General features: G+C 55.9%; 1 protein-coding gene, 1 non-coding gene and 2 pseudogenes across 3 annotated transcripts in view; all 4 read left to right on the top strand.

The window, feature by feature from the left end:
* LOC142765346 (uncharacterized) overlaps window positions 1-21714 on the top strand; it is a 114471-nt gene that overhangs the window by 7729 nt on the left and 85028 nt on the right. Inside the window, exon 1 of one of the 2 annotated variants that reach the window (XM_075866125.1) lies at window positions 21189-21693. The exons of the other annotated variant lie outside the window; for it this stretch is intronic. Within the exon in view, the coding sequence (XP_075722240.1) occupies window positions 21670-21693 (24 nt within the window). The 5' untranslated portion in view covers window positions 21189-21669. Of the gene's footprint in view, window positions 1-21188; window positions 21694-21714 lie in introns of those variants that run through there. 2 annotated transcript variants of the gene reach the window in all.
* Window positions 1331-1499, top strand: LOC142766249 (U2 spliceosomal RNA; annotated as a pseudogene).
* Window positions 10195-10363, top strand: LOC142766198 (U2 spliceosomal RNA; annotated as a pseudogene).
* LOC142766532 (U2 spliceosomal RNA) lies at window positions 18766-18956 on the top strand. Its single transcript, XR_012884572.1, has one exon. It is a non-coding gene; the product is annotated as a U2 spliceosomal RNA (small nuclear RNA).

Genomic DNA, 21714 nt, shown 5'->3' with positions numbered 1-21714 from the left:
CCTCCTACACCTTTCGACGGACGAGGGTGGCCTCGGATTATCACACCCGCCCACTACTAGCAAAGTGCTCGCATTAAAAACGGCTAGGGCATTGTTCCAAACACCCGGATACGTAGGGAGGGACATCATGCGCTACTGGTGCAGCACAAACGCTGCCTTCCTGGATGCGGAGCGCCCCCTCACTCCGCTTGCGGAAGCTCCCTCGAGCTTTTACAAGGGCGCCGCAAACACTATGCGGATGCTTGTGAAAGACGCCTCCGAATGTGATATTGATAAAACCCCACCCGCTCGCATCGCGGAGGACATTGCGCGGCACCAGTTGACGCAGGAAGAATGCAGGCAGTCCCAAAAATGGCAACAAAACGCGCGCAGAGATGGGCGGAGAATGCCCAAACCGGTAGCAGACTTCTCGTGGAGGAAGAATTGGGACGTCCTACCAACTCGCCAGCGCCTACACAGGCTGGGCATCGTACCTTCCGCCCGCTGTCCCAATTGCCCCTCCATCGAAACCCTTACACACGCCCTGCACAAGTGCCCCGCAGCTAAGCCGGTGTGGCGGATAGTGGCGAGAGAGTTTCGCATCCGCCCTCCTCCAGCCCTCGCCAGGAACAGAGGCGCATTCGCCAAACTGGTGGTAGCGTGCACACTGTTCGTGCTTTGGAACCGGCGCTGCCTAGCCGAAGCTAGGCACAAACCAGTACGGGCAGCCTTCCCCGCGGTAGCCAAGATACGCTTGATGTTGTGGCACTATCTGTCAGAGGACCTCGAAACCAGCGGCGAGGAAAAATTCCTTCGCCGATGGCACACGAGGTTCTTCGTACTACAAAATGGCAAGCTGCGCCTCCCCATCACCCCCTTCTAACCCTCTTCCACCAAACTGCCGCTCGGTATGGTGTTGACCCCTTAACCCACGTTTCTACTTTAAACTAGTATCTTCGTTTTTATTGTCCGCGTGCTTGTTTCACCCCTTGAGATTGTATAACCCTCTGTGTTTTGCAAGAGTCTTTTTTGTTTAGCCACAATACACACTGTGCTTGTGCAATTTCTCAACACATGTGTAGGCAACTGTGTGTTTGATCCCATGTTTCTGTATCATTATTATTATTATAATTATTTTTTTTCTCTTAAATGAATGCACATGTTATTCTTGCATGGTAAACACCTCTTGAAATGGTGTATAAGGCTGTAACCTGGAAAATGTACTTTGCTGCTACTGCGTGATTTCAACCCATGTCGCGGTACCTCTCATGTTATTTTGTGACCCTGAGCCTATTGTCCATTTGTGTTGTAGCCCCTCGGTGGAGGGCAACGTGTGACTCGTTAATAAAATTTCCCTTTGTGTAGTATCTGTTCTTATCAGCTTAATATCTGATACGGATCCTATTTGGATCCAAGATATTAAACTTATTTTTGTGATGCAGCGGAGTGCTTGAAGCTTGCTTCACCTCCGCCACGGGTTGGCCCGGTATTGCACTACCTCCGGGATCGGCCCACTCACCCCCTGCGGGGTGAGTTCGACAATAAATTCAATGATAGAAGGAGTGTTCGGATTTACCCATGATACCGGGGTAAACGGCTTGGGTGCGTCGAGTGTCCGAGACGGTGGCGGCACGCCGCCCCGGCTGACGCGGTATTCGCGTGCAGGGAGTGCGCTAGCTGTGTTTACACTTACGATTGCTCTGGGAAAATAAATGTTTCCGTGTGTATTTCATATATGGAGGGTCTCTTTTATTTTGTTATGTTCACACGTACATACTCAAGTTTCTTATTTTTTTTAACGTTCCTACTCATATTAATAAAACTATTGAGGAAATTATCATTACTGTTTCGGAGGAAAGCTAGAAGTGTGTATACGATGTGTATGCATGTGCGATGTGTATGTATGTATGTGTGTAGAAGTGTGTATGTATGTGCCAAGCTATTTCCGCTTTTCGAATTCACCCGTTTCGCAACGAAAAATAAAAAAAGCCTCTAGAAAATGGGGTTTGGTTGGTGTTTCTGTTTACAGTTGCAGTGGCAAGCGAAGGCATTTTTATTTCACATCTTCACGCGGCGTCTGAACCTGAAGACGCGTGCTCTCGCCACGTCTACGCATCTACACTATTCCCCATCACAAATTAAAATCGCAAAGAACGCCACAGGACCCACTCCGCACACACCTGCTGTACGGTGGAGCGGCAAAGCCCCGATGTGCTTTTCCTATGTCCACTGACCTTTGGGGTTTGACGTCCCAAAACCACCATATGATTATGGGAAAATTTCGACCACCTGGGGTTCTTTCACGTGCACCCTAATCTGAGCACAGGGAAATGCAGCCGCCGCGGCCGGGATTCGATCCCACCACCTGCGGGTCAGCAGCCGAGTACCTTACGGCCATCAGACCACCACGGCGGGCATCGCCTTGTTGATCAAACACTTCATTTCTGAACACCATCTCATACCAGCTCATCCACCGTTGGCTCTCGTTAATTACAACGAACATCCTCGCACGCTCACCTCAATGGAATTGCCAGTTGCTGGAAGTTCCAAGAAAATTGCGCACTAGACGTTCGGACGCACCACGCACGTACCTGAAGCGACGTGGACCCCAGGACGCGTGAGATCACGCCCCGGGCGCGCTTTGCCTCCGTACCCACTCGTCACTCCTCACAGCTTCACTAAGCCGAGTATGTAGAAGTCGAAGAAGCAGAACAACAAACCAGCCAATCCCCCACAGTGGGTGTGAGCCACAAGTGAAGGTCAACAAAAACAAGCAACACCAGCGAGCGCAGTGACGAAGCTATCGTAATGGGGCGAAATAATCCACGAATATGGCTGCACGTTGACGCACGGTCGCATTTGTGCAACCACCCGTGTCTCCCGAAGACCGTCTGTCGCGCGTCTTCGACGAAAAGCGCAGGCGAGTACTTCTCCACTGATTTCCGCGACCACTTCACGACCGCCTTCGGCCGCCTCATGTCCGTCCGGCACGATCGACGGAGCGCCGCACCAGCGCCTCGTACACGCCACCATAGCACTCCTACCCCTCGGAATCAGCAAAACTCGGACGTTTTCGACCACGACAGACAGAACCTGCCGGCCCGTTGAACGCTTGAACGACATCGCAGCGTCAAGTCGCACACTCACGTTCCGTCACCCTCTGCCACATGATCCTTCATTCACCGGCTTCACAACCCACGCGGTAGACGTTTCGCACGCATTCCCGGGTCTGCCTTTCACGGCAGGACCTTCGTCGACCTCGGTGCGGTGTTCCGCCACGTCGGAACTTGCAAGGCATATGTTGAGCGTGCTGAAGCAGCCAAAGGCACCACCTTTTTGCCGATGATTGTGGGCGTCGTTGCAGAGGCGTTGCTTGGGCAGCCGGCGTAGAAGCCATGTTGGATGGGTGACGTATTCACATTTTGCACAGTCATTTTTTTTTTCCTTCCTTCCAGACTTTGGTGCTCGAGTTGGACATGTACACTATGCATCAGTTTTTAAAACAAATGCTGTAGCATCCCTCGCGACATGCCTGATAATGTTCGCCAGCAAGCATTTGGTGTGACGTCATGGGCGCATAGAGAGTACGCATGCAAGCAAGCACGCGTGGCTTCGACCTCTGGGAAAAAGAAGGTTTCAGTTTTAACATGTTTGTAAGCGAAACTAGAAACTTCAAGCGGACTGGGGATAAAAGCAATGCCGTGAAGCCAGCGCTGCCGCTGTCGGTGCACAATGCTGGTTGTGCATGGGTGGACGTCGGAATTGCTTTGCTACTGTTTGCCCGGCTTTTGGCCAGAACTAAGTACGAGGTGTGAAAGAATGGATTTTAATTACGTGCTAATGAATTGCATCGCTTCTCGGCCTTTTGGCTAAGATCAAAGTGTCGAGCTAGCTGTTTTCTACGAGTCACCCTGCGAGACCTGGGGTCACGTCACGCTGACGTCGGCCCCCGGCCCCTCGGAAGACCGAAGAAAGAAGACGCCCCGTAGCAGCGCTGCTCCGTTCCGCGCGCGTCTGCCGCTCCTGGGTTCCCGGCTCCCGCCTGGTGCCCCCTGATGCCTGCAGCCGCTTGGACCCGGACAACGCCTGCTGCCCCGGAGTCCCCCTGCCGTCTTCGCGGCGCCTACCTACCTCTACTGAGCGGTCCTCGCCTCGGCTGAGCCGCCCACTCTACTAGAGTGCAGCCCGTCTGCACATTACAAGTTTCCACAAGTCTCGCCCTCCTGGGACCAGCGTCCTCAAGAATGGCGACCCCAATGGAGCTCCCAGCCCGGGAGAACTGTTTTTTGTTCACCGCGCCGGAAGGCGACGTAAGCATAGACAATTTGATTGACGCTGTTGAATTGACTGCCGGTGACGATAGCGTTTATGTGTTGCAGCACATGGGCGGTGCCAAGTTTCTCGTTTGTACCCGGAACGCTAGCCAGGCGACGAAGTTAATGGTTGCGGAAGGCTTCCGCGTGAACGACCAGCACGTGCCGGTTGAGGCCGTCGGGCCACCGGTCACGTTTGTTAACGTTTACCGGTACCCTGTGTACATGTCCGACGAGACGCTTGGCAACGCCCTTGCGCAGTACGGCAAAATTAAGGGCATTTCTTTTGCCCCTGTAACAACGAGGTTTAATAAGCTTAGCGGTGTTCGAGTTGTAAAAATTGAGATGAGTCGACCGGTGCCCAACTTCATCACCATCGCGGGCCACCGAGTAATGTTTGAGTACCGCGGGATGCGCCGTGTTTGCGCGCGCTGCGGCGAGGTCGGGCACATGGCCACCGCGTGCACGGCCGCGTTTTGCAAGCGTTGTGGCGTCTTCGGCCACGACACGGAGGGCTGCACAGCCGAGTGTACGCGTTGCGGGGGTCGTCACGGGACGCGCGAGTGTTTCCGCAGGCGCTCCTACGCGGCCGCTGCCCGCGGTTCGTCAGTGCTGACAGTCACCAACGCAGCACTTAGTCAGCCATCCGGCGCCCCTTCGCCGAGGTCGGGAGAGACCACTTCGCGTCTACAGGTCCTCACGCCGAAGATCACGCCCCGCACGACCGCAAGGGGCTCTCTCTCTTGGCGTCGCGACGGGGAATCAGATTCAAGCGCAAGCGGCAGCGCGGCGTCTTCGGATGTTAAGGAAGAGACGCGCGGAGCGTCTGCCTCCGTTAGTTCGGCGTCGGCGTCCTCTGGCGCAGAAACGACTGATACCGAGACGGGCCGGACGCGATCGGCGTCCCTTACAACACCCGCAAGTGTATCGGGCACCGAGGACTGGCCGCCTTTGCCTACCTTAGAAGACGCGTCCCCGGCGTCTCCCGAGCAAGAGGAGACGAGCCACCCCATCTCCGACGCGCCGGCCAACGTGCTGGCCCCTGTCTTGGCACAGGATTTGGGTGGGCTCCCGCAAGCCCCGGCCCGTGATGACAGGCCCATCGTCAGCCGCGGGCACTACGCACTGCCCGAGGTTGATGACCACGCGTCGTCAGATCGTTCCACCGAGCGGGACGCGCCCCGCAAGGGCCGGCGACCGGACCCGCCCGCGGTTCACCCGTCGCCTGGCCGCGAGCGGAGATCTCGCTCGCGCTCGCGTCGTCGCCGCGGAGACGGGGCTGGTCGCGATTCGGGCGCGCGGGCCTCGAGTCGCGACAAGGGCCGCGAGCCGAGGTCTCGCTCGCGTCGACGTCACGGAGACGGGCCGCACCACGACTCCCGTGAGGGTTCCCCCGCTCGTGAGGCGAGGCAGCGGCGGACCGGGCTAGAAGTTAGAAGCAGTGACAGCGACGCCCCGCCGAAAGCGAAGACCCCGAGGTTGGGTAATAACGCCGCGTCCAAGGGGGATCCCCCCGCGGATGGCGGTGAAACAAGCGAGTAGGCCGCCGGCGTCTCGGCGCGTGCGGCGTCGGGGTGGGGGGGGGGGGGTTGCTTGCGCGCCTCGGACGCGCCGCGCCTCTCCGCCTGGAGTGTGAGCAGACGCTATTCGCGTTCTCGGTGCCGGGCATATTTTTCTGATTCCGCCTGGCTTCCCTCTATGTTTTACGGCCGCGCAGCTCGCGTCGTCTGCTCCTACTTAGTTTGTTTCTTTCCTTCTGGTTCACCTTTCCGTCTCCTCGCCAGCAGCGATGCGCCGCCTCCTCTCTCTACTCTACCTCGCCTCCCCTCCTCCTCTCCTCGCGGCCCGGGGGCCCTTCTCGCCCGCGCGCCCGGCGGCGGTCTGCTCTGCGCGCTCTCGCTTCGTTCGGTCGTTCCCTCCCGAGCTACACTCTGCGACTCCCAGTTGAGGTTGTACAAGGCTGCTTGCTCCTTCAGTAAGGCATGCGCTTCTCAGCTCTTGCGCCCTGTTGCCATCATGACAGGGCCCATCTCCTCCTTCCCATTACCCATTTTATTCCGCTATGCCTCACCTTAAAATAGCTTCTTGGAATGTCAGGGGTTTCCGGGATAGGGCAAAACAGGAAAGCGTCCTAGCGTTTGCCCTGTCCCTGGGGATCGATGTGCTATTCCTTCAGGAGACGAATTTTCGATCGCCGCTGGACGTCGCCACCTTCAAGAGAACCTTCCGGGTCGACGCCTTCTTCTCACTCACAAACGCGAGGGCATGTGGGGTGGGGGCCATCTTCATTACGGGCCGCTTCCGGCAGAAAGCTTTTTGCACATTCGGCGCAAACGGCCGCACTCTTTTGTTAGATTTATTTGTTAATGGGAAGCGGTGCCGCTTTGTCAACGTTTACGCCCCGGTGACGCGTACGCAAACTAATAACTTCTTCCAAGAATTACTCCAGATGCTCTCAGAACCACTCCCACACATTCTCCTGGGAGACTTCAATTGCGTAATAGACTCGCACAGGGACGTCAGGGGGCCGGGCCGCGGAGCTTCCACTTACCATGCGAAGGAGCTCGTGGCGCTCTTAAGGCACCTATCCCTCACGGATGCCTGGATTCACGTCCATGGCGATCTTTTCGCACCCACGCGCTCCTCACAGTTCACCGCCTCTCGTATCGACCGGACCTACCTGCCCGACTTCCTCCTTTCCTCAGTGGAGGCATGCGAGGTCCTGCCCCTCCCTGCCACTCTCGCAAACCGATCCGACCACCTCCCACTTGTCACCACAATAAGGTGCCGCCCCGGAATTCTCAGTGGCAACCATGGCTGGCGGCTTGACGCGGCTTTGCTCCTCGACGAGGATAGCGTCGAACGAATCAGAGAGCGCATTCAGGCCTCAGTTTACGAAGTCTCAGATGTAACCCCAGAATCATGGGAAGCACTGAAAGCAGAGTGGAGGACCATTCTCCAGGACGAGGGAAAAGCCCGAAAGCGCAGGATCACAGACAGACTGAATGAGACCCTACGCAGGATCCGTATCATCAGGGGGGCGGACACCCTGACGGACTGTACGCGGGGCTACCTCGCTGCTCTGGAGGCCGAACATACCCGGCTACTCCAACAACGTGCGCGGAGGCCACCCAAAGACCAGGCCGAAGCAGACCCAAATGGGGTGACCGGGAACGGCCGTGTCCACATCACGCGGGTTCAGCGCCCGGACAACTCCTTCGCCACTGACCCAGATGACATTGGCATGACCTTCCGGAACTACTTTGCAGACCTCTTTCGAAACACAGTCTGCGCCGGCACCCCAGACGGGGAGCATCTGTATGAAGAGCTCTGTCGTAACCTTGCGCGCCTCGAGCAGGACGAAGCTGAAATGTTGGGCGGTGATGCAACAGCGGAAGAAGTAAGGACTACCATCAAGAACATGCCACCGAACTCCGCTCCTGGCACAGACGGACTCACAGCTTCCTTCTATTCCACCTTTTGGAATGAACTGGAGAACGTCCTCGTGCTGATGGTAAACATGGTGGTCACCCATCACCGGAAACCTCCATCCTTCGGCGTAGGGAGGATCGTCCTCCTCCTCAAGGAGGGCGCCCAGCAGGAGGAGCTTTCGGCGTGGCGGCCGGTCACCCTTCTGAATACTGACTACAAGGTGGTGGCTTCCCTGCTAAACAACCGCATGAAACCATTGCTACAGACTATAGTTTCAACACAACAGACCTGCGCAGTGCCGGGCCGATCAATTTTCGCCAACTTGACGGTCACGCGGGATGCCTTCGAATATTTGACTGCCAAATCTTTGTCGGGCGCCTTCATATCGCTCGACCAAGCGAAGGCCTTCGATCGAGTTGGGCATGAGTACATGCTCGAAGTCCTGCGCCGTTTCGGTTTCCCCGCACACTTTGTGGAAAGCATCGCCCTACTGTACAGAGATCTCACGTGCCACGTAGTCGTAAATGGCGCCTCATCGACTAACTTCGCGTACGAGAGAGGTATCCGCCAGGGATGCCCACTTGGGCCCACCCTCTTCATACTCTCGCTCGAGCCGCTGCTGACAAGAATCATGAACAACGACCGCATTAGGGGCTTCCCACTAACGGGGGAGGCCACAATCAAAGTGCTCGCCTATGCGGACGATGTTTCGTTGTTTGTCCGTGACCCGGCAAGCTTACAGGCTTTCTGGGAGACGTTCGCACCCTACGCGGACGCCTCAGGCGCGCTCCTTAACATGGAGAAAAGCAAGGCCATCGCCTTTGGCGCCTTCCCCCGAGAGGCCCTGGGTGAGCTGCGCGCAGTGGACACCGTCAAGGTACTGGGCATCTACTTCTTTGGTGGCGGCGTGGCGGAAAAAACCTGGCAGCGAGCGTTGGAACGCGCACAAGTGGCGATAGAGCGCCTCAGCCCAAAAGGCATGTCTTTGCGCGAAAAAGCCCTGGCAGTGACAACCACCATTTGCGCCTTTGCGTATTACGCCAGTCGAGTCGCCGTGATGCCCGCTAAGACAGCTACAAGGCTGATGAAAATGATCGGTGCCTTCCTATGGGATGGCAAGCCCGCGCCCATACGCCGCACCCTCCTACACCTTTCGACGGACGAGGGTGGCCTCGGATTATCACACCCGCCCACTACTAGCAAAGTGCTCGCATTAAAAACGGCTAGGGCATTGTTCCAAACACCCGGATACGTAGGGAGGGACATCATGCGCTACTGGTGCAGCACAAACGCTGCCTTCCTGGATGCGGAGCGCCCCCTCACTCCGCTTGCGGAAGCTCCCTCGAGCTTTTACAAGGGCGCCGCAAACACTATGCGGATGCTTGTGAAAGACGCCTCCGAATGTGATATTGATAAAACCCCACCCGCTCGCATCGCGGAGGACATTGCGCGGCACCAGTTGACGCAGGAAGAATGCAGGCAGTCCCAAAAATGGCAACAAAACGCGCGCAGAGATGGGCGGAGAATGCCCAAACCGGTAGCAGACTTCTCGTGGAGGAAGAATTGGGACGTCCTACCAACTCGCCAGCGCCTACACAGGCTGGGCATCGTACCTTCCGCCCGCTGTCCCAATTGCCCCTCCATCGAAACCCTTACACACGCCCTGCACAAGTGCCCCGCAGCTAAGCCGGTGTGGCGGATAGTGGCGAGAGAGTTTCGCATCCGCCCTCCTCCAGCCCTCGCCAGGAACAGAGGCGCATTCGCCAAACTGGTGGTAGCGTGCACACTGTTCGTGCTTTGGAACCGGCGCTGCCTAGCCGAAGCTAGGCACAAACCAGTACGGGCAGCCTTCCCCGCGGTAGCCAAGATACGCTTGATGTTGTGGCACTATCTGTCAGAGGACCTCGAAACCAGCGGCGAGGAAAAATTCCTTCGCCGATGGCACACGAGGTTCTTCGTACTACAAAATGGCAAGCTGCGCCTCCCCATCACCCCCTTCTAACCCTCTTCCACCAAACTGCCGCTCGGTATGGTGTTGACCCCTTAACCCACGTTTCTACTTTAAACTAGTATCTTCGTTTTTATTGTCCGCGTGCTTGTTTCACCCCTTGAGATTGTATAACCCTCTGTGTTTTGCAAGAGTCTTTTTTGTTTAGCCACAATACACACTGTGCTTGTGCAATTTCTCAACACATGTGTAGGCAACTGTGTGTTTGATCCCATGTTTCTGTATCATTATTATTATTATAATTATTTTTTTTCTCTTAAATGAATGCACATGTTAATCTTGCATGGTAAACACCTCTTGAAATGGTGTATAAGGCTGTAACCTGGAAAATGTACTTTGCTGCTACTGCGTGATTTCAACCCATGTCGCGGTACCTCTCATGTTATTTTGTGACCCTGAGCCTATTGTCCATTTGTGTTGTAGCCCCTCGGTGGAGGGCAACGTGTGACTCGTTAATAAAATTTCCCTTTGTGTAGTATCTGTTCTTATCAGCTTAATATCTGATACGGATCCTATTTGGATCCAAGATATTAAACTTATTTTTGTGATGCGGCGGAGTGCTTGAAGCTTGCTTCACCTCCGCCACGGGTTGGCCCGGTATTGCACTACCTCCGGGATCGGCCCACTCACCCCCTGCGGGGTGAGTTCGACAATAAATTCAATGATAGAAGGAGTGTTCGGATTTACCCATGATACCGGGGTAAACGGCTTGGGTGCGTCGAGTGTCCGAGACGGTGGCGGCACGCCGCCCCGGCTGACGCGGTATTCGCGTGCAGGGAGTGCGCTAGCTGTGTTTACACTTACGATTGCTCTGGGAAAATAAATGTTTCCGTGTGTATTTCATATATGGAGGGTCTCTTTTATTTTGTTATGTTCACACGTACATACTCAAGTTTCTTATTTTTTTTAACGTTCCTACTCATATTAATAAAACTATTGAGGAAATTATCATTACTGTTTCGGAGGAAAGCTAGAAGTGTGTATACGATGTGTATGCATGTGCGATGTGTATGTATGTATGTGTGTAGAAGTGTGTATGTATGTGCCAAGCTATTTCCGCTTTTCGAATTCACCCGTTTCGCAACGAAAAATAAAAAAAGCCTCTAGAAAATGGGGTTTGGTTGGTGTTTCTGTTTACAGTTGCAGTGGCAAGCGAAGGCATTTTTATTTCACATCTTCACGCGGCGTCTGAACCTGAAGACGCGTGCTCTCGCCACGTCTACGCATCTACACTATTCCCCATCACAAATTAAAATCGCAAAGAACGCCACAGGACCCACTCCGCACACACCTGCTGTACGGTGGAGCGGCAAAGCCCCGATGTGCTTTTCCTATGTCCACTGACCTTTGGGGTTTGACGTCCCAAAACCACCATATGATTATGGGAAAATTTCGACCACCTGGGGTTCTTTCACGTGCACCCTAATCTGAGCACAGGGAAATGCAGCCGCCGCGGCCGGGATTCGATCCCACCACCTGCGGGTCAGCAGCCGAGTACCTTACGGCCATCAGACCACCACGGCGGGCATCGCCTTGTTGATCAAACACTTCATTTCTGAACACCATCTCATACCAGCTCATCCACCGTTGGCTCTCGTTAATTACAACGAACATCCTCGCACGCTCACCTCAATGGAATTGCCAGTTGCTGGAAGTTCCAAGAAAATTGCGCACTAGACGTTCGGACGCACCACGCACGTACCTGAAGCGACGTGGACCCCAGGACGCGTGAGATCACGCCCCGGGCGCGCTTTGCCTCCGTACCCACTCGTCACTCCTCACAGCTTCACTAAGCCGAGTATGTAGAAGTCGAAGAAGCAGAACAACAAACCAGCCAATCCCCCACAGTGGGTGTGAGCCACAAGTGAAGGTCAACAAAAACAAGCAACACCAGCGAGCGCAGTGACGAAGCTATCGTAATGGGGCGAAATAATCCACGAATATGGCTGCACGTTGACGCACGGTCGCATTTGTGCAACCACCCGTGTCTCCCGAAGACCGTCTGTCGCGCGTCTTCGACGAAAAGCGCAGGCGAGTACTTCTCCACTGATTTCCGCGACCACTTCACGACCGCCTTCGGCCGCCTCATGTCCGTCCGGCACGATCGACGGAGCGCCGCACCAGCGCCTCGTACACGCCACCATAGCACTCCTACCCCTCGGAATCAGCAAAACTCGGACGTTTTCGACCACGACAGACAGAACCTGCCGGCCCGTTGAACGCTTGAACGACATCGCAGCGTCAAGTCGCACACTCACGTTCCGTCACCCTCTGCCACATGATCCTTCATTCACCGGCTTCACAACCCACGCGGTAGACGTTTCGCACGCATTCCCGGGTCTGCCTTTCACGGCAGGACCTTCGTCGACCTCGGTGCGGTGTTCCGCCACGTCGGAACTTGCAAGGCATATGTTGAGCGTGCTGAAGCAGCCAAAGGCACCACCTTTTTGCCGATGATTGTGGGCGTCGTTGCAGAGGCGTTGCTTGGGCAGCCGGCGTAGAAGCCATGTTGGATGGGTGACGTATTCACATTTTGCACAGTCATTTTTTTTTTTTCCTTCCTTCCAGACTTTGGTGCTCGAGTTGGACATGTACACTATGCATCAGTTTTTAAAACAAATGCTGTAGCATCCCTCGCGACATGCCTGATAATGTTCGCCAGCAAGCATTTGGTGTGACGTCATGGGCGCATAGAGAGTACGCATGCAAGCAAGCACGCGTGGCTTCGACCTCTGGGAAAAAGAAGGTTTCAGTTTTAACATGTTTGTAAGCGAAACTAGAAACTTCAAGCGGACTGGGGATAAAAGCAATGCCGTGAAGCCAGCGCTGCCGCTGTCGGTGCACAATGCTGGTTGTGCATGGGTGGACGTCGGAATTGCTTTGCTACTGTTTGCCCGGCTTTTGGCCAGAACTAAGTACGAGGTGTGAAAGAATGGATTTTAATTACGTGCTAATGAATTGCATCGCTTCTCGGCCTTTCGGCTAGACCAATTGTCGAGCTAGCCGTTTCTTTGCGCCTCGCGCGAGACCCAGGGTCACGTCCCGCTGACGTCGACCCCGGGGTTCAAGTCGCCAAAGTTAGCTTACGCGGCATCGCCGTCCCGCACGTGCGACCGCCGCCCTGGGCTTCGGACCTCCCTGTCCGGCGCCCACCCGTCCTATGCCTGGTGAAGCAAGGCCCCCGGTCTTCGCCTGCCGTCCCGGAGTCCTCCTGCAACCCACCCGGCGTCTCCTGTACCCGTGCGGCCCCCGCCTCGGCTAAGCCGCAGTCCTACCAGTGTGCAGCTAGCCTGCACGAGACCAGTTTATACCAGCCACGCCTTCCTGGCAGCCAGCGGCAACGCGCACCAGAATGGCGTCGACGTCCGACCTCCCGGTGAGGGAGAATTGCTTTATGTTTACAGCGCCCGAAGGCGACGTATCCATCGATGACCTTATCGATGCGGTAGAACTTGTATCTGGGGAAGATAGTGTGTTTGTCCTTCAGCACATGGGCGGGGCTAGGTTCCTCGTCTGTACGCGTAACGCCAGTCAGGCGACAAGGTTAATGGTGGCGGAAGGGTTCCGGGTTAACGGCGAAAATGTACCGGTTGAGGCCGTAGGGCCGCCGGTCACGTACGTAAATGCCTACCGGTACCCCGCCTACTTGTCCGACGAGGTACTTAGCAACGCCCTTGCTCAGTACGGCAAAGTGAGGGGCATATCGTTCGCCACTGTGGCCACACGCCAAAACAAGCTCAACGGCGTAAGGGTTATAAAGATTGAGATGAGCAAACCGGTGCCAAACTTCGCGACTATCGCAGGGCACCGCGTAATGTTCGAGTACCGCGGTATGAGGCGAGTTTGCGCACGCTGCGGCGAAGTGGGCCACATGGCGACGGCATGCTCCGCTCCTTTTTGTAAACGGTGCGGAACTTTCGGGCACGACACTGAGGGCTGTACAAGCGAATGTAAGCGTTGTGGGGGTCACCACGGGACGAGGGAATGTTTCAGAAGGCGATCTTACGCGTCGGCCGCCCGCGGTTTCCCCTCGACTTCCGACCACGCCTCTAACCTAGCCCCACCTAGTGGCTCTTTATCGCCCCGGTCTGATAAGCCACAATCGCGCCTCCAGGTGCTTGCGCCTAAGACCAAGCCCAACACGGCAGCGAGGGAGCGAAGCGACGACACCACGAACACTGACTCGCCTACACGCAGCAGCGAGGCGGATTCACCTGCCAGCGAGAGAGAGAAGAGCGAGACGAGCGAGGAGGTTACCACCGCGCCTTCCGAAACAGAGACCAGCTTCTCGGATACTGCTTCCGCGCAGTCCGCCCCTCCTTCACCGCTGGCACTCCCGTCGGGCCAGGTGGACCGCGCATTTTCGCCACCAGTACAAAATGCGCCCGCCGATGACGTCACTGAACTGGAAAGGGCCCCTTCCCCTATCCTGCCAACGCCGGCCAACGTGTTAGCGCTAGTCACCTCTGAAGACCTGGAGGCACGTCCCCGAGACACTGCTCAAGATGAACTGCCCATTAAGAGCAAGGGGTTCTACGTGCTGCCCGAGGACGGCGAGCGCAACGACACCCCCCCGACTTGCCCTTCCCCCGCTCAACCTAAACGGTCAAGCCGGAAATCTGACGTAAAGGCGGGCCAGCCGCACTCTGGCCTCGAGCAGCGGTCACGCTCGCGCTCGCGCTCGCGAAGACGCCCTGGCGACGACAGGCGGGATGGGAGCGAGAGGACCGCGAGCAAGGACGCCCGGCAGCGCAGATCAGGGACGGTGGGCCAAAGCAGCGACAGCGATTCTCCGCCTCACGCGAAGTCCCAGAAGCTTGAACAAAAGCCGGTGGGGGCAAATGGGAGCCGCCGCCGAAGTCCTGAGAAGGCTACCTGAAGAAAGAAGCGGCGCGCCTGCTCCGACGGCCTCGCTGCCTTCCGCTCTCCCGCTTCCCCTCACCCTCTGCCGTTGGCTCACCTGGCTGGGCCCCTTCCCCTTTTTAGCGCAGCACCCTCCTCGCTCCCCTTCGTCCGCGCTCCGCTGATGCCCAACTCGCCTTGTTATCTTGCCCTTCACCCTTCCTCCTCCCCCCCGAGCGAGACACGGCGCTCACTCTGAAGGATCATGGCCATGCTGCGATTCGCCACATTAAACATTCGCGGCTTTCGTGACAGAAACAAACAAGCTGCTGTAGTGACGTTTGCCCGATCTAAGGGCATCGACCTCCTCTTTCTGCAGGAGACCAACTTCCGCTCCCCGCTCGATGTTACCTTATTCAGGCGCAACTGCCAAGTTGACGGCTTTTTTTCTTTAACATCCGCGAGGGCTTGCGGCGTTGGTGTCGTGTTCGTCACGGACAGGTTCCGGCGAAAGTCGCATTGTGTTTTTGGGGCGAATGGGCGCACGCTTGTGCTCGACGTCTTCGTCGACGGGTCCAAGGTGCGCTTTGTGAACGTTTATGCGCTGGTGACCAGATCAGAAACTAACACCTTCTTTAAGGAGCTGCACGACAATCTGGTGGAGCCCGTACCCCACGTGGTTCTCGGGGACTTCAACTGCGTCGTGGACTCCACAAGAGACGTCCGGGGCCTAGGTCAAGGCGGTTCAACCTACCACGCCAAAGAGCTGGTGAAGATCCTCCGACACCTTCGGCTCACGGACGCGTGGGTTCACCTGCACGGAAATGAATTCGCCCCCACTCGAACCTCGCGGACAACGGCCAGCAGGCTTGACCGAGCCTACGTCCCCGAGCGCCTCGTCGGCTCTCTTGCGTCGTGCGAAGTCCTCACCCTCCCCAACGGGCTGGCGGACAGAACTGACCACCTCCCGTTGGTTACAACGGTGAGAGGGACGCCCGGCCCTAATGCAGGAAACGAAACTTGGCGCCTCGACCCAGCGCTCATCAAAGACCGCACGAGCGCCCTGAGAATATCAGCGTTCCTGGAGGAGACGATTGAGGCCACCCCCTGTACCAGCCCCGCGGTTTGGGACGACTTGAAGGCGAGATGGAGAGCGTTCCTGCAGGAAGAAGGCAGCGTGAGGAAGAAGCGCATCACAAAAGCGATGAATGAGCTACTCCGCCGCATGCGGATTGTACAGAGCGCGGACCACCTCACGGCCTGTATGCGCGACTATCTCCACTCGCTGCAAGTTCAGCATGACCGTCTCTTCCGGGAAAACGCGCGCAACGCACGTGATGCACGCGTCGCATCGGGGGACGCACCAGACATTGACATGAACGAGGCGCGAGGTACCGGCTCCCTTCGAATCTCAGAGGTGCAACGGCCTGACGGCAGCCTGATCACCGACCCCACCGAGATCGAAGCGGAGTTCCACGACTACTTCGAGGCCGTTTTTTATGAACCGGAGTCTTGTGGCCCACCCCCCGAGGCAACTCTCATGGCCAATCTGTGTTCGCGCCTGCCTCGGCTCGCCGAAGACGAGTGCATAGTGTTGCGCGGCGCAGTATCGGAAGAAGAACTCCGCGCTGCCATCCAAGCCATGCCGCCGAACTCGGCTCCGGGCACTGACGGCCTAACAGCTGGCTTTTATGCGGCTTTCTTTGAAGTTCTGCGTGCCCCACTCCTGGCCATGGTCAACCTGGTCCTTCAGAAGCATGTGAAACCTGACTCATTCAGCGAAGGGCGCATTGCCCTCATTCTCAAGGACGGTGCAGCACCACGCGAACTGTCGTCATGGCGCCCGATCTCTCTACTTAATGTAGACAACAAGATCGTGGCGTCCATACTCAACTCCAGGCTGCGGACTTTCTTGCCGGACCTGATCGCTCCCCACCAAGCTTGTGCTGTGCCTGGCCGGTCTATGTTTGCCAATCTTACAGCCACACGAGACGTCTTTGAATATGCGACGCAGAAAAGAGTCACGGGTGCCTTTCTGTCCCTTGACCAAGCAAAGGCGTTCGATAGGGTCAGACACACGTACCTCTTCGAAGTGCTCCGCCGATTCGGGCTCCCGCAGGAGTTTGTGGCTGTCATCGAGCTACTGTACTCCAACTTGCGAAGCTGTGTCGCGGTGAACGGCCGGACTACAGCCTTTTTTCGGTACACGAGAGGCATCAGGCAAGGGTGCCCTTTGGGACCAACCTTGTTTGTACTTTCCATCGAGCCCCTGCTGACAACTCTGGCCAGCGACGAACGCATCCGGGGCCTGCCAATGACCGGTACCGAAGAGATAAGAGTCCTGGCGTTTGCCGACGACATATCGCTCTTCCTCAAGGACGTGCGAAGCCTCGATCGCTTCCGCGGCGTATTCCAGCTATACGCTGAGGCATCAGGAGCCAAACTGAATGAGAGGAAGAGCCGAGCACTGCTTTTCGGCACGTTTCCCGCAGAAGCTATTGGCGACAAAGAACCGGTCAGCACGGTCAAGGTTCTTGGAGTGTACTTTTCCCGCGAAGGAGTGGACGTTTCTACTTGGGCGCGGGTCGTCGACAGGGCTGCACGGCTAGCCGAGCGCGCAGCGCTGTTCAACCTAACCCTGCGCGAAAAGGCGGTAGCAACAAAAACCAGCGTGCTTGCCTTGGCCTCTCACGTGAGCAGGGTAGCAGTGATGCCGGCGCGAGTGGCCACTCGACTCGGCATGATAGCAAACGAACTGCTATGGGGCCGGACGCCACCCCCTGTCAAACGAATGCTCCTCCAGTTGGAAGTTAAAGAGGGGGGGCTCGGTCTCCCGCACGCACCCACCTTGAGCAAACTGCTCGCCTTGAAAACGGCTCGCAAGGTGGCGCGAGAAGACAACTATGTCGGGAGAGGCCTGCTGTTCTATTGGAGCGGCCCGTCTAACAGTTGGCTGGATGCCGGTCGCCACTCTGGCCCGCACGCTGAATCACCCTCGCCCTTTTACAGGGTAGCTGCAGCGACGGCACGCATGCTGCGCAAGGAAGCGCCGAATTGCGACCCTGACGCAGAGCAGCCGGCCCGAATTGTTGAGGCACTCACGGCAAGCCAGCTCAGCGACGAGGACCGGCAGCGGGCGGAGCGAGCAAGGCGCGACCTCTCTCTCCTGCAGAGCCTGCTACCCTGCGAAATTCAGGATTTTCTTTGGAAGAAGGCGTGGGAGGTCCTCCCCACCAGACACCGCTTGAAGCGGCTAGGCATTGTGCCTGACGACCGCTGCCCAAACTGCCGGGAGTCAGAAACACAAAAGCACGCCTTACTGGAATGTTCGTCCGCGCGGCCTGTCTGGCGTATGGTGGCGCATTGCTTTGGGATCCGTCCCCCACCAGGCCACAAACGCAACAAGGGAGCGTTTGCGCGGCTTGTGACCGCCTGCACTCTTTTCGTAGTGTGGCAACGTCGCTCGCTCGCGGAAGCGCGGCGACAGCCAGTTCGGGCTGCGCCACCTGCCGTCGCACGTATAAGAAGGCTGGTGTGGGAGCTCCTCTCCCGGGAACTCGAGGCCAGCGGAGAGGAGATGTTTCTCCGCCGCTGGCACACGAAATTCTTCTTCTTAAGAGAAGGCAAGTTGGTCGCCCCAATCCTAGGCTACTAACAGCTATCGGTTTTCTGGGAGTCGACCAACTTAGGAAAGACACATGTCAAGGGAAAAAAAAAAACCCAAGGTGACCCCCCTCGCCCCTCTCCCCAGACACACCACTGAAGCGCCTGTTCAAACAAAGTAATTCGCACTCTGGTGAAGCAAGTTCTGTTTGACACTGTTTGTGCCGCTGGCCCAGTCTGTTGACACCAAGGCGTGGTTGGTTATTGTACATATGTATATAGCGCCTCATGTTTTGTATATATCCTCCTTTTCATACTTTGTTGAAGCATTGATACATATGCTTTGTGCATTCCCATCAGTATTTATCTCTGTATATACAACGCGACCCCCCCCCCCTGCATATTCCCTTTTGTTAAACATAGCAGCTGAAATATGTTTGTGTTTTTCCTGATTAGTTTAATTTTATGCTTGTAAATAGGTATAGATAACACGCTCCTTTGTATTTGGTTGTGCTAATGTATAATCGCATATATTCAGTGTGCCCTCTGTTTGTAGTTTTCTTGTAAATGCATATGAATGTCTGTATCATTTGTACGAAGTTCAATAAACTTCTCTTTGTGTAGTATCTGTTCTTATCAGCTTAATATCTGATACGGATCCTATTTGGATCCAAGATATTAAACTTATTTTTGTGATGCGGCGGAGTGCTTGAAGCTTGCTTCACCTCCGCCACGGGTTGGCCCGGTATTGCACTACCTCCGGGATCGGCCCACTCACCCCCTGCGGGGTGAGTTCGACAATAAATTCAATGATAGAAGGAGTGTTCGGATTTACCCATGATACCGGGGTAAACGGCTTGGGTGCGTCGAGTGTCCGAGACGGTGGCGGCACGCCGCCCCGGCTGACGCGGTATTCGCGTGCAGGGAGTGCGCTAGCTGTGTTTACACTTACGATTGCTCTGGGAAAATAAATGTTTCCGTGTGTATTTCATATATGGAGGGTCTCTTTTATTTTGTTATGTTCACACGTACATACTCAAGTTTCTTATTTTTTTTAACGTTCCTACTCATATTAATAAAACTATTGAGGAAATTATCATTACTGTTTCGGAGGAAAGCTAGAAGTGTGTATACGATGTGTATGCATGTGCGATGTGTATGTATGTATGTGTGTAGAAGTGTGTATGTATGTGCCAAGCTATTTCCGCTTTTCGAATTCACCCGTTTCGCAACGAAAAATAAAAAAAGCCTCTAGAAAATGGGGTTTGGTTGGTGTTTCTGTTTACAGTTGCAGTGGCAAGCGAAGGCATTTTTATTTCACATCTTCACGCGGCGTCTGAACCTGAAGACGCGTGCTCTCGCCACGTCTACGCATCTACACTATTCCCCATCACAAATTAAAATCGCAAAGAACGCCACAGGACCCACTCCGCACACACCTGCTGTACGGTGGAGCGGCAAAGCCCCGATGTGCTTTTCCTATGTCCACTGACCTTTGGGGTTTGACGTCCCAAAACCACCATATGATTATGGGAAAATTTCGACCACCTGGGGTTCTTTCACGTGCACCCTAATCTGAGCACAGGGAAATGCAGCCGCCGCGGCCGGGATTCGATCCCACCACCTGCGGGTCAGCAGCCGAGTACCTTACGGCCATCAGACCACCACGGCGGGCATCGCCTTGTTGATCAAACACTTCATTTCTGAACACCATCTCATACCAGCTCATCCACCGTTGGCTCTCGTTAATTACAACGAACATCCTCGCACGCTCACCTCAATGGAATTGCCAGTTGCTGGAAGTTCCAAGAAAATTGCGCACTAGACGTTCGGACGCACCACGCACGTACCTGAAGCGACGTGGACCCCAGGACGCGTGAGATCACGCCCCGGGCGCGCTTTGCCTCCGTACCCACTCGTCACTCCTCACAGCTTCACTAAGCCGAGTATGTAGAAGTCGAAGAAGCAGAACAACAAACCAGCCAATCCCCCACAGTGGGTGTGAGCCACAAGTGAAGGTCAACAAAAACAAGCAACACCAGCGAGCGCAGTGACGAAGCTATCGTAATGGGGCGAAATAATCCACGAATATGGCTGCACGTTGACGCACGGTCGCATTTGTGCAACCACCCGTGTCTCCCGAAGACCGTCTGTCGCGCGTCTTCGACGAAAAGCGCAGGCGAGTACTTCTCCACTGATTTCCGCGACCACTTCACGACCGCCTTCGGCCGCCTCATGTCCGTCCGGCACGATCGACGGAGCGCCGCACCAGCGCCTCGTACACGCCACCATAGCACTCCTACCCCTCGGAATCAGCAAAACTCGGACGTTTTCGACCACGACAGACAGAACCTGCCGGCCCGTTGAACGCTTGAACGACATCGCAGCGTCAAGTCGCACACTCACGTTCCGTCACCCTCTGCCACATGATCCTTCATTCACCGGCTTCACAACCCACGCGGTAGACGTTTCGCACGCATTCCCGGGTCTGCCTTTCACGGCAGGACCTTCGTCGACCTCGGTGCGGTGTTCCGCCACGTCGGAACTTGCAAGGCATATGTTGAGCGTGCTGAAGCAGCCAAAGGCACCACCTTTTTGCCGATGATTGTGGGCGTCGTTGCAGAGGCGTTGCTTGGGCAGCCGGCGTAGAAGCCATGTTGGATGGGTGACGTATTCACATTTTGCACAGTCATTTTTTTTTTCCTTCCTTCCAGACTTTGGTGCTCGAGTTGGACATGTACACTATGCATCAGTTTTTAAAACAAATGCTGTAGCATCCCTCGCGACATGCCTGATAATGTTCGCCAGCAAGCATTTGGTGTGACGTCATGGGCGCATAGAGAGTACGCATGCAAGCAAGCACGCGTGGCTTCGACCTCTGGGAAAAAGAAGGTTTCAGTTTTAACATGTTTGTAAGCGAAACTAGAAACTTCAAGCGGACTGGGGATAAAAGCAATGCCGTGAAGCCAGCGCTGCCGCTGTCGGTGCACAATGCTGGTTGTGCATGGGTGGACGTCGGAATTGCTTTGCTACTGTTTGCCCGGCTTTTGGCCAGAACTAAGTACGAGGTGTGAAAGAATGGATTTTAATTACGTGCTAATGAATTGCATCGCTTCTCGGCCTTTTGGCTAAGATCAAAGGTCGAGGTAGCTGTTTCTTCACACGAGTCGCAAGTCGGACCCGGGGTCACGTCAAGCCGACGTCGACCCCCGGACCCCCCCTGCAAAGGAGTCACCCAGCCGCCCGGAGCGCTGCCGTTCCAGCCTGCAGCCCCCGGCTTCCGGTCCCGGGCCTTCCTGCTCGGCGACCCCCGCCCCATGCCTGGTGACGCACGGACCCGGATCCTGCCTGCTGCCCCGGACCTCTCCGTTCCGTTGCCTACCACCTCGCTACCGGATATCGGACCCAGCGCCTGCTGAGCCCGTCTACTAGTACGCAGCACTCCTGCGTTCCCACCAGTCACGCGCCCTTGCGTGTCCACCAGTGCCCAATATGGCTGCTCAAACAAACCTCCCGGTGAGGGAGAACTGTTTTTTC

This window comes from Rhipicephalus microplus, chromosome 6 (genome assembly GCF_043290135.1).
Source record: "Rhipicephalus microplus isolate Deutch F79 chromosome 6, USDA_Rmic, whole genome shotgun sequence".
Classification (NCBI taxonomy): Eukaryota; Metazoa; Arthropoda; class Arachnida; order Ixodida; family Ixodidae; genus Rhipicephalus; species Rhipicephalus microplus.
Note: the sequence above shows the minus strand (reverse complement) of the source record. Positions and strands in the feature narration are given on the sequence as shown.